The sequence below is a fragment of the Schistocerca gregaria genome, chromosome 1, assembly GCF_023897955.1.
Source record: "Schistocerca gregaria isolate iqSchGreg1 chromosome 1, iqSchGreg1.2, whole genome shotgun sequence".
NCBI classification, from domain to species: domain Eukaryota; kingdom Metazoa; phylum Arthropoda; class Insecta; order Orthoptera; family Acrididae; genus Schistocerca; species Schistocerca gregaria.
The window spans coordinates 65,754,448-65,772,537 of record NC_064920.1 but is presented as its reverse complement, the minus strand read 5'-3'; the positions used below and the strand labels follow the sequence as shown (position 1 = coordinate 65,772,537).

The following is an 18,090-nucleotide window of genomic DNA, read 5'->3' as shown; positions in this document are numbered from 1 at the left end:
CTGGAAAACCTGGAATTATCTGGGAATTAAATTTTACCTGAAAATATCAGGGAAATCTCGGGGAATTTCAGGAATTTCATAAAATCTCAAGGAATTCTCTGTTTTTAACCTAGCACTGAAATTTAATTTTATTGAGTTTTATAAATTACAAATTTTAAAATACTTTGTTTCAAAGTGTGTTAATTTTATGAATATTATTCTATATAAACTATCGATGTTCAAAAACTGCATTTAAGCCACTGTTTAATGCTGGTATATAGGTCAGGTGAGAGGAAAGAAAAGTCATTATTGTGGTATGTTGGCCCCCCTCTCCCTGCCACCATTAATTTAACATGAGCTTCTTGACAACCACCTTCCTCCTCACACCTGGAATTCTCAGGCTTTTTTCCCCAAGTTTGAGTAGCCACCCAGATCCTGTTAAGAAATGTCTTTTTTCTGTTTCCAAACCTTCTCTTCCTTCTGTTGTAGAAACTGTTTGTGAAGGCCTCAGAGTTAAATGAAAATAAAACTTCTCTCTCTCTCTCTCTCTCTCTCTCTCTCTCTCTCTCTCTCTCTCTCTATCCTTCTTCTTCTTCTTCTTCTTCTTGTTGATTCTATTTGGGATCAATTTTTTTAAATAGATTCCCTTAAAAATGATATGGTGTCTTAAGCCAACTGAAAGTTTATTTGTTGAATACACTCAGCAATTTACATCCTGATAATATTTCTTGCGACTGTAGAATCTCCTCCTCATGACAGTGTAGTTAAGAATTCAATTCAATTTACTTATTAATAAAAGCTTTAAAAATTGTCAAATGAAACTACATGGTTCCAGAGACCTCTCCAAGTGTGCAACATCTATGATGCATAAGTGCAGACTGAGGTGATGAATGAACATATTTACCAAGCCTGGAGACCTGGGTTTGAATCTTAACCTTAGTACAAATTTTCATTAGTCGCTTCAGTCTACATATATAATCATTGATGTCTGAGACTTCAAAAGGTTTTTGAATCCATATAGTTTCATTTAATTAAGGCATCTATACCTGGGTTTCAGTAGGATGCCCTTTTCGTTTGATGCTGAGGTTCTGTGCCAATACAGTTGGAGAGACTCTGCAATGCTGTTCAAGTTTAGGGGGAGTACCAGTGGGCTGAGACGTGAATGGAAATTTTGACTGCCAGTGTAGTTTTTAAATGCTGCTGTTATTTGTCAATCTCTCCATGTAGTCTGACAGTGATACTAATTTTTTTTCTTTTTTCCTTTATAAAGCTATTGTTTTTCCCTTTATTTAGAACTTAATAACCAAATGTGCCAGCCTAATCATAAATTGGTCACTAGTTGGAGAGTCTTATAGCTTTTATTTAAGATCAGTTTCTCTCACTTTAATCAGAAGCTTTTGATCTAAAACAATTCCTTTAGCCTGCACCTCCATCATTGAATAAAATTAACATATAAGATAAATAACTTGAAGAGAAAAATGCCCTTGGAATAAAGACTGAAAATAATGAAAAAACTGGCATGGCAGTACCACTCGGACTCATTGTAAAGTTTGCTTGCTAGAGAAACTTGTTAATTATCATCACTTGGCCAAGGAATAGTTTTACTTATCTGTATTTGTTTCAGATTTCATCTTTCAGGTAGATGAGAATCCCAGTGTTTGCATATAGTTGTCTGGAGAAAGTTGTGAAACATTACATTACAATGTATTCTGAAAATTGGAAATGTTTTGTTTTTGTCTTCTACAAGAATGTCTGATCCATACAAGCAACCTCATGACTGTAATTGTTTAATGATGACCCAAGCATGAACATAGCACCACTAGTAGTGTAGGAAAGTGTGAGAAATACATGCAAGACGCTTTTCAATAGTACTTACATATAATATACTGACTGACAGTGGAGAAATTCACATCAGCAAAATTATTGTTGGCCCCCATTTTTGTGCAAAGGTGGGGAGAAGTGTGCACAAAACTTTTGTCTGGTTTTATCACCTGGAAACAGAAAGAACTGTAAATGAACACACACACAAATTTCAGCAGTCATCACATCTTTAATGGAGAAAGAAAAGGCTTCTGCTACATGACAGCATGCCAGCACATGCCCAGATGATTGTGGCTAGTTTCTGATCTAAAATCAAGTGACATCTGTACCCTTTGTTCACCCAATTTGGCATCGAAAACTCACTATTTTGTAAAAATTGAAGAGACCTTTGAAGGGAACTGAATATGGGTCTCGTTAATGAGATATGAAAGGTAGGGATAACGATCTGAAAGATGTCTCAAAAGAAGACTTCTCTGATGCATACCACAGTCTTCTTGGGCAAAACAAACCATGTATAGCCAGGGTGGGGGTTAGAAAGTTGAGTAATTGAAAATTTTTGTGTACATTTTTATTGACCTGTTGTGGAAACTTCCCAAACAGATTGTATATGGTCCAGCCAGAGCTGTAGTTTGCTTTTTATATACAGTTGGCCATTATTTTTAAGTAAGCTTTGTGGGTTAAGGCTCTGTGTTCTTCAGTGGCAGAAAGTTATCAGGATGACTTGTTACTATTAGCTGCAGAGAATACTGGTTAATATTGTTTCAGAATGTCAGCAGTTATTTTAATAATTTACTTTTCTACTTTCTTGTCTTTATTTTTGTAATAGATTTTGGCCTTAATGTGGACTTGGCACATCAAATTTGATACTATTACAATAATGAATATTTTGAGATTTGGGTTAACCCCTCCTCTTCCTCTACCAGCTATTATTTTCTCTTTTCATCATCTTGGTTGATAAGTTAAGTTATTGTTGTAGTTAAATATGTTCTCCAAAAGGGATTGCAGTAGATAATGTAACAGTTTTTATCTCAGCTTTAACAGAAAGTATTTCTCTTGGAGGTATAGTGTTGGAAGGCATGCTTAAATATAAATAGCTTTTTAATTAATTTTTGTGCTTTGTTTAGAAATTATGATGGGAGCCTGTTAAGGGAGAAGGTAGTTTTAATACTGCTAGTAAATTTCTTTTAAGTTGTATGATTTGCTGTTTGTTTTATGTTGCTGACATGCAATTATTGTTATACACAGGTGGCCAACAAGGCTACTCTCGCATCAGGACCCACGCACAACCACCTTACCGCACAGGTCAGAACAATGATTGATTGGTTTGTTATGTCTCATGCTTTCTCTCAATTTGCACATTCACATTTTGTGCAGAATCACTAGGCATTTAACTTGCACTCTGTAAATGCACTTTAGGTGGACACATGGTTTACACTGAGGCCCTGTGTCTTATTACAACCATTGCTGTATCTCTATCCAACTAAATGTTTTAATTTCATAGTTTAAACTTTTTGTGAAAAAAAATTCATTGCTGAATCATTAACACTTATTCCTTCTTTTAAGTTTATATTAAAATTACACATGTGAAAATAATATTAATATATATGTCTTGTTGATTTTTATTCTCAAAATAAAGACATAGATATGATAACTTCATGTTACAGCCAAGACATTTATTTTCCTTCTTGCAGAGAAAGGGCAGGATCGCATGAGTGATGAAAGTTCCAAGAAAGCAGATTCAGATTCACATCCTGAGAATTGGACAGATCATGAACAAAGTGATCCACAACAGATGGCATCCTCTCCTCCCAAAGGATCAGATGAAAATAAAAAGGTGAAGAGATTAGTAGAGGCCATTTTAAATTAGAGTCTTATATTCAATAAATACTTTACACAAATTCTGCAAGATTTAGAAACTGAGAGTTTACAACAGAACATAAAATGTTGACTTACAGGATGGAGCTGAGAGAGAGAGGAAAACACGTTTATTTGCTCGTGATCGGAATTCGTCTGGAGGTAAAAACAAAAAGTCTCTTAGTCTTGAACAACGATCTGCTACAGCTACTACCCCTAGTCCTGTTCAAGGTGACAGTACTCTTCATGAGGTAAATGAAAAATACTTCACTGCACAGCATTTTGCTCCCAGATTTTATATGTTTCAACATTAGAGGCTTCCAGAGTATGTATGAGTTGGTAAACCAAAAGTGTTGTTGTAGGTCTGTTAACCCACAAGGAGTCTGTTGAGAAAGGTACATCACAGTGAGAAATCTAAAGAAACTAATGTTCTAGCAGTAAGTTTTCTTGAAAATAATTTGGTGTGTGTGTATCAGGGCGGGGGTGGGGGGTGGAGTAAATTTCGTGTCATCACTAATACCAATATACATGGTCCACCGCCTATGTTCAGTGTCAACATTCAATACCCACTCACAAAAGGCAGGTGGCAGTTCTAGCAGTGGAGGAGGGTATATATAAAGTGTGTTGGGTCCTTGTTTTAACACTGAAATGGAGTAATTTGTCTGATGTCCAAAAGATAAGTCGTTAGCTTTTGCACCAAAGGTGGAAGCATATCTAAAACAGCTAAATTTATAGTTTGCATGTTGCAGTGGTTAAATTATTCAGTGCACAGCCAAATGGTGCTATACAAAATTGGGTCTGAGGAAACTGTGGACCACAGGCCAAGGGTGACATGGGTGAACAACAGCTGCAGAGATGTTTATGGGTGAATAGATATCCAACTGTTGAGCAAGCTCTTGCGCCGATGAGCCAAGGGGCTACCAACAGTGTCTCCTCAGCCATCATTGCTGCATATGGGCCTCCACAGCAGATGCCTAGTTCACGCATCCATGCTGACTACTGTTCATCAGTCATGAAGGATGGAATTTGCATGCCAGTACCACAGCTGGATGTCCACTGAGTGGCCTTTACAGATGATCATGTTGTATGCTCCATTGGACAGATGACCATTGTTGCGTATGGCAGGAAGTGTCTGTAAGCAAAGGGTCCAAGCAGGAGCATTATGATTTGGGGAATATTTTTGTGGATTTTCTGGGTGATCTTGTCATTCTGGAAGGTACAATGGACCAACATGAGCAAGCATCTATCTTTGGGGACCATGTCCACTCCTACATACAGTTTGTTCCCCCCTGCGGGTCCGGGGGTTAGAATAGGCTCGAGGTATTCCTGCCTGCCGTAAGAGGTGACTAAAAGGAGTCCCTCCCCCTCAAGGGGGTAGTTAGTGCCTGCGTCCGAAGACGGACGGTTTCACGACCTATATTTGCATTCATTTTGGTTTTTCACTTCTTCTGGTTTCTTCCTTCCTTTGGTTGGTTCCTTTCTTTGTTCTTCTCCATCTCACTGTTTTACTTACTCTTCTCCTTGCCTTCTTCTCCTCCTCTGGTCTCCGCTTCGGCGTTTGAGACAGTATGTCCTTTCTTTCCCTCTCTCCTTTCTTTTTCCTCTTCTTCCTTCCTCCCTGTGCATGCCTGAAGGCCGACCCACGCGTTCCCACGCGTAGCTGGTGACGGGGGTAACGTGTAATTCCCCGCCCTGGATAGACAAGTAAGGCATGCACGTACCCCCTGGTAAAGGCCAGGCCCAGGGAGGGCTGATTGCCTGAGCTGACACCTTCCGACCATGCCGATTGGTCCCTCCGTCCGTTTCTCAGGAGGTGTGAACAATCACCTAAGGCGGGAGTACCCTCTGAGAGGGTCCCCACAAGGAAGGAGCGCGCCATCGGAGACGCTGGCAATCATGGGGGATTCCTCGCAATGGATTTCTCTTCTTCTTCTCTCTCGACTTCTGCCCACAAATGGAAACTTGACCAGCCACCAGTGACAAAAGTACTACCGCCTGCCCCACAGTTCTTCGTAATTTCTCGATCTGAGGACGGAAAGGATTTTTCCTCTGTCAACACTTTCGTTATCCAGAAGGGCGTAGATGCCATAGTCGGATCTGTCAAGTCTTGTACCAGGTTGCGTAATGGTACCTTGTTACTAGAAACTGAGAGTGCCTTTCAGGCACAAAAACTGCTTCGGGCCACACTCCTGTACACGTCCCTGTCCGGGTGGAGGCTCACCGCACTTTGAATTCGTCTCGTGGTGTGGTCTATACTAGATCACTAGACAGATTGACTGACGAGGAGATTCAGTCTTTCCTCGCTGAGCAGAGCATGACGGCTGTCCATAGGGTCATGAAAAAGGTCAATAATGACCTTTTACCGACCCGGACACTTTTCTTGACCTTTGATAGTGTTCAGCTGCCGTCGCGCATCAAGGCGGGCTACGAGGTTATTTCTGTTTGCCCCTATGTCCCGACACCTAAGCGCTGCTACCAGTGTCAGCGTTTCAATCACACTCGCCATTCTTTTTCCAATGTGGCTACATGTGTGACGTGTGGCAGGGATGCCCATGAGAGTGACTGTCCACCTCTGTTTCCTCGTTGTGTGAACTGTCACGGTGACCATGCAGCATCCTCCCGCGACTGTCCCGTCTACAAGGAAGAACGCTGTATCCAAGAAATTCAGGTCAAAGAGAGAGTCTCCACCTCGGCTGCTCGCAAGCTATTCGCTAGTAGGAAGCCTATGTTGCTCCCAGCGGGGAAGTACAGTACTGTCCTCGCCTCTCCTCGGACTACCAGGGAGGTGGCGACGCAGACATGCGATCTGACCTTTAGCACTACGGTCGTCCGTTCAGCCAGTGCTAAGATCGTCCGGTTGACGTCTCCTCTTCCTCCCGTCGCCCCTCCGACACTAGCATCTATATCAGCTTCTGCCAGGACAAAGACACAGAAGTCAGAAGCACGGGCCTTCAAGAAAGAACCGTCTCGTGCAGATCTTCTACATACCTCGAACCCTCAGCCATCGACCACTCCTTCCACAAAACGACCTTCCAAGAATGCTCATAGGAAGCACAGTTCTCCTTCCCCGCCACCGCGCATTTCTCCTCCTGCGCCCCCCAGCGGTTGCCGCCCCAGGCCGTCATCCATTTCGCCTCGCCGCACCACTGGTAGCCGAACATCTGGCCGTTCACAAGCGGAAGAAGCTCCCCCTGCCGGCCATCTTCACAAGATGGCCGATGAACCTATAGAACAAATGGACGATGACTGTCCGCCTCCTGCTAGCGGCGGCAGTGCTCGTTCGAAGCCGGGCTCTCAGCAGCCTTCGAGATGACCCCTTCTTGCATCTTCTTCCTCTCATGATGGCACTTATTCACTGGAATATTCGCAGCATTCGCTCCAACCGAGAGGACTTGAAATTGCTGCTCCGCTTGCGCTGTCCGCTCATCGTAGCCCTCCAGGAAACAAAGCTACGCCCATGCGATCACATTGCCTTGACACACTACACCTCTGTGCGTTTTGACTTACCCCCTGTGGCAGGTATTCCGGCTTATGGAGGGGTTATGTTGCTGGTCCGGGATGATATCTACTATGATTCCATCACATTGCACACCGGCCTGCAGGCAGTTGCCGTCCGCATTACTCTCCCCACTTTTACATTGTTAAGTTACTGTACCGTTTACACTCCATTGTCGTCTGCCGTTACCAGGGCAGACATGCTGCAAATTATTGCTCAGCTCCCTGGACCATTTTTGTTAACTGGAGACTTCAATGCTCACCATCCTCTTTGGGGCTCTCCAGCATCCTGTCCGAGGGGCTCCCTGTTAGCAGACGTTTTTAACCAGCTCAATCTTTCTTCCTTTCAGACACCTCTCACACCTATTCCCATTTAGACCTCTCTGTATGTACTACCCAACTTGCACGCCGGTTTGAGTGGTATGCGCTTTCTGATATATATTCGAGCGACCACTTCCCGTGTGTTATCCATCTCCTGCATCATACCCCCTCTCCGTGCTCAACTAGTTGGAACATCTCCAAAGCAGACTGGGGGCTCTTCTCTTCCAGGGTGACCTTTCAGGATCAAACCTTCACAAGCTGCGATAGTCAGGCCGCACACCTCACAGAAGTCATTCTCACTGCTGCTGAACATTCCATCCCTCATACTACTTCTTCTCCATGCCGCTATAACATTTCAGCTCCTCAACACCAAATTAAAACGTTGCATTAGGAGGTGTCTGCTTCGTGCAAAAGGTCTTGAGTTCATATTGACGACAACAAGTAATTCTTCATTACAGACGTTTATTTACAAACAGAACTGACAGACTTCACAGACTCAACAACTGACTCTCCGAGCTAACCGCACTGCATATCCGAACTGGCAACTGACAACTCCTAGGTGTATTAATATCTTTCCAAACAATGAGAGTCTTTGACAATGTTTTGTTTATAATACGATAGCAATTCACGACTTAAAACTAAATTAGACATTACAGAATTTTAGTACAGATTAAAGTAAGTAAAAGGATCAGTACATATAAATTCTTACAAGCATAATTTCCAAATAGATTTTATAACATTTTTCTACCAGCTTCTGGATAACCTTCACCAGATTTGTACCGATGTTTCCAGAAATATCTTGACATTTGATTCTGGATATTTCTTGAGTGATTTAGAACAACTATTTATATGTAAAATGATTTAAATCGTGTTTCAAAACGTAAATAAATCTTTTTTAGCAATATTTCTTGATACAAATCGTCTTTCGAAATTAGGTTATGAAACAGTTTTCACAAGTTTTCGTATTTTTGCGATCATAATATAGAATTTCTCCATAGAAAGTTCCAGAAGTGTGCATTAAACATTCATTTACAGACTTTCTCTTTAGCTGGTGAGTTTTTTTTTTAAAAGTATCTTGTCCATATTATACGAAATAATTTAGCTCAAAACTGATAATTTATACAATTAATCAGAGCTACAGCAAACAGTGAGTCTTTCTTTTACAAAATGAAATATAATTACAAAATTGAATGAAAATAGGTTACTAACACTAATATATATTTACATTAATTCTATTTTTGTTCTTTCTGTGCAAAATGTCCTAATATTGACACAGTACAATATTTAAACATCACCAAAGTTTCCCTTTACATTTTGCATATCTGTATCGACATCCCCTAAAAGTCTACAGTATCGAATACTTCAATATGTCCCAATATGTCCTGTAATGTTACACCGCGTACCGGTCCCCTGGTGGACCGCAGCATGTAGAGACGCCTTACATGCTCGTCGACGTGCTTTACGCACCTTTAAATGCCACCCTACAGTGGCGAATTGTATCAATTATAAACGATTACGTGCGCAGTGTTGTCGTATTTTTAAAGAAAGCAAGAAAGCCAGCTGGGCTGCTTTCACAAGCACCTTCAACAGTTTTACTCCTTCTTCTGTTGTCTGGGGTAGCGTGCGCGGGCTATCTGGCACTAAGGTCCACTCACCAGTTTCTGCCTTGACAGTCGCGAATGACGTCCTTGTGGCCCCTGAGGATGTCTCCAATGCCTTCGGCTGCTTTTTCGCAGAGGTTTCGAGCTCCTCTCATTACCCCCCTGCCTTCCTCTCCCGAAAGGCAGAGGAGGCTCGGCCACCTAATTTCCACTCCTCGAATTGTGAAAACTACAATGCCCCATTCACCATGCGGGAACTCGAAAATGCACTTGCCCGGTCACGGTCCTCCACTCCGGGGCCTGATTCTATTCATATTCAGATGCTGAAGAACCTTTCTCCTGCGGGTAAAGGTTTCCTTCTTCGTACTTACAATCGCATCTGGATTGAGGGACATGTTCCCGCATGCTGGCGCGAGTCTGTTGTTGTACCGATTCCTAAGCCGGGGAAGGACAAGCACTTGCCTTCCAGTTATCGACCCATCTCGCTTACCAGCTGTGTCTGTAAGGTGATGGAGCGTGGAGCGAATGGTTAACTCTCGTTTGGTTTGGCTGCTCGAATCTCGACGCCTACTTACGAATGTACAATGTGGATTTCGTAGGCGCCGCTCTGCTGTTGACCATCTGGTTACCTTGTCGACCTTCATTATGAATAACTTCTTGCGGAAGCGCCCGACCGCGGCTGTGTTCTTTGATTTAGAGAAGGCTTACGACACCTGTTGGAGCCCCCAGGGGCTCAGCATTCACTTGCTGAGTACGGGCTTGGCGACCCCGGGGTCCTGAGCTGGGGACTGGTCTGTGCCGCCAGTGTCCTGTCACCGTAACCCCCGGTCATGCTTCAGCGACCACCGTACGGCGCGGCGGTGAAATGTTGTGTGCTGCGGGGAATGGTAATCTTGGCTTGACCGCCTGGATTGCGAGGAAGGCCAACCTCTATAAAAACCCCTCAATCTTTCAGTGTGCTCCGCGCCTAGAAGATGCATGGCCGTTGGGGTGGAACAGTCGCAAGCGGGTAACCTCTGGGGCACCTGCCGCACCCCAGTTGTATAAGGCTTACTCAGGCACGCGGGGCTCTGTCTGAGCGGACTTTTAGTTCCCTAGCTGCTCGTGGGTCCGCAATGGACCCTTCGACCTCTACATTTCCCCCAACCAGTGGCTTGGGTGGGCCGCTGGTAGGAAAACACACCCAATCGAAAAAGCGGCTACGCGCTGCGAGTCCTCCAGCGCCTGGTGTTGCTAGAGATTTAACAGAATGTAGTAACGGAGCACATGCTGATAATCAGAATGTGTTTTTGATTATTAAAAGGAAGGAGGGTAGCTTTGAGAGGGTTTCTCCCTTTTACATCCACAAGGGAATTGCAGGAACACTGAAATCTGTAAAGCGACTGCGCAATGGGACTCTGTTAGTTGAAACTTCTAGTTCCCGTCAAGTCGCTGCCCTTCGGAAAGCAAATTGTCTAGGAGAGTACGCTGTCGAGACCGAGCTCCACTCCACTTTGAACTATAGTAAGGGTGTTGTGACGTGTAGGGACTTGGTGGATATCCCCATAGACGTGCTAAAATCTGAGTGGGCTGACGAAGGAATTGTTGACGTGCAGCACATTATGAAACGAGTCAATGGGGACCTCGTCAAATCTGACTCGTTTATTCTCACATTCAGTTGCCCGAGACTCCCGGAGCATGTTAAAGCGGGGTTCTTACGTTTGCCCGTACGGCCATATTTCCCCAACCCAATGCGCTGTTTTAAATGTCAGCGCTTTGGGCATACTACGTTGGGGTGCAATGGGATAGCCGCGTGTGGTAAATGTGGTCAGCCTGCCCATGACGGAGCCGATTGTTCATCGCCTGTGAAGTGCGTGAATTGCTCTGGGAGTCACCCTGTCTGGAGCCGGATCTGCCCCATCTATCTCGAAGAGCGGAAGGTACAGGAGATTAAAACATCTAAGCGCATCCCTTATGGTGAGGCCAAGAAGATCTTTAAGGCCACGCAACCTCCTGTGTTTTCCACATCTTTCGCTTCCGCTCTCAAAAAACCGGTACACCTGGCCACTGTTGCTACACAAACAGAGGTTGCTAGTGTTAGCACTAAAACCTGCGCTTGCCAGTGCACTTGTGCTGCTGCGGTTGTTTTGCAATCTGCGGCTCTCCCCGCTACATCGGACAAGGCCGTGGTTGCTGACATTGAGGTACTTCCAGCCTGCCCCCATATGGCGCCTTCTGCCCAGGCGGGTCAACCTCCAACTGTTGACAAGGCTCTGCATTCCAAGCCCCCCAAGACAAAGCCTCAGAAGATGAAGGTTCTGCCACCTGAGGAGACTAGTCAGCGTCGGTCCGATGATGATGCCATCGTACTGTCCGACATCTCCCGTGGGTCGTCATCGGATCTTATGGACATTGATGTCGACCGGGGGCGATCTTCTCGCCCCAGGAATAAATCTCCGGCCAGTACGGTCTCTCCTCCAAAGCACAGAGGCAGGGTGAAAGTTCAGCCACCCTGATCACTGGCTCCCATATTACAGTGGAACCTGAATGGTTTCAGGACGCATGTGGCCGAATTACAACTCCTTATACGAGAGTGCCCCTTGTGCTTATGTATCCAAGAGACACATTTTCGGGCCACTGATTCTCCTTCTTTACGCGGCTATACCGCATATCGAAAAGATGATCTGACGGGGCAAAGGGCAAAGGGTGGTGTTGCGGTTTTTGTCCGTGACGTGCACCCCTCATCTGAGCTCCCTCTCGTCACCGACTTGCAAGCAGTTGCAGTTGACATTCTTGTGGGTCGGAGGCTCACAGTCTGTTCTGTTTATTTACCACCTCCGGATGCGATAGACTCTGAGGCTCTCACGGCCCTTATTAGCCAACTCCCTCGCCCATTTCTTCTTCTGGGGGACTTCAACGCTCATAATGTCTTATGGGGCTCTCCGACTACTTGCCCCAGGGGTCGCATTCCGGAAAGCGTCATGATGTCTGAAGAACTGTGCCTCCTCAACTCTGGTGCTCCCACTCATTTCTGTACTGCTTCCGGATCGTCATCGGCTATTGACCTTTCCTTTTGCTCTCCAGCACTTGCGGATTCTGCTCTGTGGGAGGCTGCAGCTGACCTCCATTCTAGTGACCACTTCCCCCTCTGGATTCGCCTCCTGGATGAGGCTGTGGCAATACCAGTGCCGCCCCGGTGGCACCTTTGCGGAGCTGACTGGACACTTTTCAGCCAACTGGCTGTTTTGGAACACCGTGCCAGCGTCCACGAATGGGTAGACCATGTTGCAGCCGTGATCTCTCATGCTGCTGAATTGTCAATCCCACGGTCATCCGGTCATCCCAAGAGGCGTCCTGTCCCTTGGTGGACCACTGAGTGCCACTCAGCCATCCGCGCCCGCCGTGCAGCACTGCGCCGCTTCAAGTGCCGTACCTCAGCTGACAATCTTGTGGCTTTTCGGGTGGCAAGGGCCAGAGCGCGGCGAGTGATTAAAGAGAGCAAACGACGGTCATGGCAATCGTTCTTGAATTCCATCTCTCGCTCCACTAGTTCTACGAAAGTATGGGAAGCCATCAGGAGGATTTCCGGGAAACTCAGCCAGCTACCTGTCACGGCATTGCTGCATCAGGGATGTCTCCTCACGGCGCCGAGAGACATTACCCAGACACTGGCCATGCATTTTGCGGAATCTACCGCCACTATTAACTGTGATCCAGATTTCTGCCGCTACCGCACTGCCGTCGAAAGGGGTCACTTGGACTTCCGGTCTCTAAATTCTGAACCCTATAACTGCCCCTTCACAATGTGGGAACTGGATTCTGCGCTGTCTGTGGCTCATGATACTGCGCCTGGTCATGATCAAATTCGGTACAGCATGCTGCGGCACCTGTTGCTGCCATCCAAGGAAGTTCTCCTGAACTGTTTCAATATGATATGGTTATCTGGCACGTACCCTCACTCGTGGAGGGAGGCAATTTTGATTCCCCTCCTCAAACCAGGGAAGGACCGAACGCATCCCAGTAGTTATCGGAGTATTGCCTTGACGAGCTGTGTTGGGAAGACGTTGGAGCGCATGGTCAACTGCCGGCTGGTTTGGCTGCTCGAGACCAGGCAGCTCCTTAGCCCCTCTCAGTGTGGCTTTAGGAGATGTCGTTCCACTATAGACAACTTGACCCTGCTTGAGGCCGCCATCCAGCAGGCCTTTCTACGTAACCAGCATTGTCTAGGGGTCTTCTTTGACATTAATAAGGCGTATGACACTACTTGGCGCCGCCTTATCCTCAATCAACTCCATGAGTGGGGCTTTCGTGGCCGTCTCCCCATCTTCGTTCGGTCCTTTTTTTCTCACCGCCTCTTTCGGTATCGGGTTAGTAATGTGCTATCGGATTTGTACGTGCAGGAGAATGGTGTTCCTCAGGGCAGCGTTTTAAGTGTCACCCTCCTTGCCGTTGCTATTAACAGTATCACGTCCACTATCCGGAGTCCTGCCCAATGCTCCTTGTTTGTGGACGATTTTGCTGTTTTCTGTTCTTCCTCCAGTCTTGTCAGTGCTAGTCGGCAGTTACAGCTTACGATAAAGCGCTTAGAGGCATGGACTGCAAAGACGGGTTTTACCTTTTCTGCAGACAAATCTGTGTGTGTTCATTTTAATCGTTCTCGGCGTCTTTTTACCTCCCCTGAATTGCGTCTGAGGGACACCGTTCTTCCTTTTAGAGACACTGTGAGGTTCCTGGGCCTCACTTTTGATTCCAAGTTGTCGTGGTTGCCTCACCTTAAAGACCTCAAGGTGCGGGCCCTGAAGGCACTGAATATTTTGAAGTGTCTGAGCCATCGGTCCTGGGGAGCAGATCGGGCGCGTCTGCTGCAGTTTTATAGGGCTTTCGTCCGATCGCGTCTTGACTATGCTTGCACCGTGTATGGGTCAGCAAGGCCTTCGTATCTGAAGATCCTTGACGCAGTACACCATGAGGGTATCAGGCTGGCCACTGGTGCCTTCCGTACCAGTCCCATCCCCAGCCTGTGTGCTGAGGCAGGGGAACCGCCGCTCGCCATCCGGCGGAAACTCCTCATGGTGCGACGGGTGTGTCATTTCCTTGCCTGTCCTACCTCCCCTGCGTACCCTACTGTTGCCCGACCGCCTATGGAACGTCTCTTTTCCAGTCGTCCCAGGGCAACAAAACCATTTGGGATTCGTGCCAAGCATTTGCTTGAGTCCCTTGGTGTGGAGCGTGTGGCCCCCCAACGACAAGGTTTTACTCGCCTGCCTCCCTGGTTGCTCCAGAGGCCCAGCATCCTTTTAGACTTGTCGGAGAACTGGAGGAACTGCACTCCGGCGTTTGTTTTTACCTCCTTATTTTACGATATTTTAAACCAGCATCCGGACCATGTACCTGTATTCACAGATGGCTCTAAACAGGGGGACACTGTTGGTTGTGCTGTTGTTTTCCCTGATCGAGTCATCAAGTTACGGCTTCCTGCGGTGTTTACCATCCTCGATGCCGAATTGTTTGCAATATTGCGGGCATTGGAGCAGATGAGATGTGTTCCCAGTATTAAGTTCCTCATCTGTTCTGACTCCCTGAGTGCCCTTCAGACCATTCAACACTTGTACACAGCGGATACGGTCGTCCAGAACATCCATGATGCCCTACTCCACCTGCAACGGCAGGGGAAGGAGGTTTCTTTCTGCTGGGTGCCGGGGCACGTGGGTATTAGGGGAAACGAACTGGCGGATGTGGCTGCCAAAGATGCATGTTCTCTCCCTCACGTTGTTGAATGTGCCGTCCCCCTCCATGCTGTAACCTCCCTTTTGCGTTTTTGTGTTATGCATCAATGGGAAGAGGAGTGGTTGGCAGTTTCTGACAATAAGCGGTGTCTGGTAAAGGCCACTACACGACCATGGCGTACGTCCTACCAGTCATACAGGCGGGATGAGGTTCTCCTCACTCACCTCCGCATTGGACACAGTCCCTTCACGCATGGTTTTTTACTCCGGTGGGAGGACTCCCCAATCTGCAGTGCTTGTGGCGTCCAGATTACGGTCCGCCACATTTTACTTGACTGTCTTTTATTCTCTGACCAGAGGGTGGTGGTTTCCTTGCCACCGGATTTGCCCTCTATTTTGCAAGACGACGCAGCGACTGTGGTTAAGGTCTTACGGTTTTGTGTCCTGTCCAATCTGTTGCCTCAGATTTTAGGGAGAAGGTTTTAATGTGCTGCTGGGTGACTGGCTCACCCAGGTTTTAGGTAAGAGGTCCGCCAGTCACGATTACCTCCTTGTTTCACTTCGGTATCTGTTCTCTTTTCCTTGTGTTTCCTTTCCTTTTTTAGTGTGTTTCTTCTCCTCTTGTTTTGCCTCTTTATGTGCGCATTTGGAACTGCGTCAGGCCTGTGTCTTTTAGCCGTTCTCCTTGTTCGGCGTCCGTCTTCGTCCCTTCACCGCCTGTGTTCCTGTTTCTATGCGTTTGGGCGCTGATGACCACGCTGTTTAGCGCCCGTAAACCTCAAACACACACACACACACTACGACACCTGTTGGAGGGCGGGCATTCTCCGCACCATGCATACATGGGGCTTTCGCGGTCGCCTCCCTCTTTTTATTTGTTCCTTTTTAATGGATCGACAGTTCAGGGTACGTGTGGGTTCTGTCCTGTCAGACACCTTTTGCCAGGAGAATGGGGTGCCATAGGGCTCCGTTTTGAGCGTCGCTCTCTTCGCCATAGCGATCAATCCAATAATGGATTGCCTCCCAGATGATGTATCAGGCTCCCTTTTCGTGGACAATTTTGCCATCTATTGCAGTGCGCAGCGTACATGTTTCCTGGAGCGCTGTCTTCAGCGTTCTCTTGACCATCTTTATTCCTGGAGTGTTGCCAATGGCTTCCGTTTTTCTGCCGAGAAGGCGGTCTGTATTAACTTCTGGCACTACAAAGAGTTTCTCCCACCGTCCTTACGACTCGGCCCCGTTGCTCTCCCATTCGTGGAGACAACAAAATTTTTAGGTCTTACATTTGACAGGAAACTTAGTTGGCCTCCACATGTGTCATATTTGGCTGCCCGTTGTACCCGTTCTCTAAATGTCCTCCGTGTTCTCAGTGGCACGTCGTGGGGAGCGGATCGAACCGTCCTACTTCGCCTATATCGGTCAATCGTCCGCTCCAAGCTGGATTATGGGTGCTTTGTATAGTCCTCTGCATGGCTGTCCATCTTATGCTGCCTCAACTCCATACAACATCGGGGTTTACAGCTTGCGATCGGAGCGTTTTATACTAGTCCCGTCGAGAGTCTTCATGCTGAAGCCGGTGAATTGCCACTCACCTACCGGCGCGATATACTGCTTTGTCATTACGCCTGTTGGCTACTGTCAATGCCCGACCACCCATTGTATCGTTCCTTTTTTGACGACTCTCTCGACCGTCAATGCGGGTTGTATGTCTCTGCCCTGCTACCTCCTGGATTTCACTTTCGTCGTCTCCTTCAACTCCTTGATTTTTCACTCCCTGCAACCTTTAGAGTGGGCGAGAGCCACACGCCACCTTGGCTCCAGGCTCAGGTTCGCGTTCACCTTGACCGCCGCTCGCTCCCAAAGGAGGTTACCCCCGGTTCAGTATACCGCTCCCGTTTTGTCGAACTTCGTTCGAAGTTCATTAATATGACTTTCATTTATACAGATGGCTCTAAGACCAACGACGGGGTCGGGTGTTCTTTTATTGTCGGGGCACAAAGTTTCAAATACCGGCTACATGGCCATTGTTCGGTCTTCACAGCTGAGCTCTTTGCCCTCTACCAGGCTGTTCTTTACGTCTGCCGCCACCGACATTCTGCTTATGTCATCTGCTCCGATTCTCTGAGTGCCATCCAGAGCCTTAGTGATCCGTATCCGGTTCACCCTTTCGTGCACCGGATCCAACGCTCTCTTCAGCAGCTGGTGGACGATGGGTCTCCAGTTAGCTTTATGTGGGTTCCTGGCCATTTCGGTATCCCTGGGAACGAAGGTGCAGATGCCACGGCCAAGGCTGTGGTCCTCCAGCCTCGGACGGCTTCTTGTTGTGTCCCTTCATCAGATTGTAGCACGGTCATTTGTCGGTGCATTTTATCGCTGTGGCATGCCGATTGGGCTGCACTTACGGACAACAAGCTTTGGGCCTTGAAACCTCTTCCCGCAGCTTGGACGTCCTCCTCACGTCCTTCTCGGCGGGAGGAGGTCGTTTTGGCCAGGCTATGAATTGGACACCGCCAGTTCAGCAATCGCCATCTGCTGACGGCAGCACCGGCGCCGTTCTGTCCATGTGGGCAATTGCTGACGGTCTGCCACATTTTAACGTCCTGTCCGGATTTTACTACGCTGCGTCTTGATCTTGGCCTGCCATGTACTTTGGATGCCATTTTAGCAGATGACCCAGGAGCTGCTGCTTGCGTTCTTCGTTTTATCAACTTGACACACCTGTCTAAGGACGTTTGATTATGCTTTAGTTTTTTAATCCTATGCCTGTTAACACGTCTTTTATAGTGTTGACCCTTTTAGTTGCTGTTTAACCTTGTGCCTCGTGGTACATTCCTAAATTAGTCAGGGCGCTAATGACCATTGTAGTTGTGTGCCCTAAAACCACAAAAAAAAAAAAAAAAAAAAATTACAAGTTGTTTTCCCGTGGTATGATGGCATCTACCGGCAGGACAATGCAACATGTCACGCAAGTCACAGTACACTTGCATGATTCAGAGAGTACTAGGATGAGTTTACCATACTCTCATGGCTACCACACTCTTCAGATTTAAATGCAGTCAAGAATTTGTGGGACTAAATCGAATGTGTTGTTTGCACCGTGAATCCTCATCGAAGAAATCTAGCACAGCTGACCACAGCACTGGAGTCATCATGGATCTACATCCCTCCCGGTACTTTCTAAGCCTCATTGATCTCTTCCGCCACATCTTGCACTGGTTTGTGCAGAAGATGATTATTCAGGATTTTGACAGGTGATCACATTAATGTTACTGTACTGCGTGTAATTCAAAATAGGAACACAACAATATGGTAGG

General features: G+C 46.7%; 1 protein-coding gene across 5 annotated transcripts in view; it reads left to right on the top strand.

Moving 5' to 3' along the window:
• LOC126329352 (phosphofurin acidic cluster sorting protein 2) overlaps positions 1-18,090 on the top strand; it is a 668,535-nt gene that overhangs the window by 548,861 nt on the left and 101,584 nt on the right. For 3 of the 5 annotated variants that reach the window (XM_049996154.1, XM_049996211.1, XM_049996162.1), the window contains 3 exons: positions 3,046-3,102; positions 3,492-3,634; positions 3,756-3,905. In XM_049996154.1, the coding sequence (XP_049852111.1) occupies positions 3,046-3,102; positions 3,492-3,634; positions 3,756-3,905 (350 nt within the window). The remainder of the gene's footprint in view (positions 1-3,045; positions 3,103-3,491; positions 3,635-3,755; positions 3,906-18,090) is intronic. The other 2 variants (XM_049996187.1, XM_049996199.1) reach the window with 1 other exon arrangement.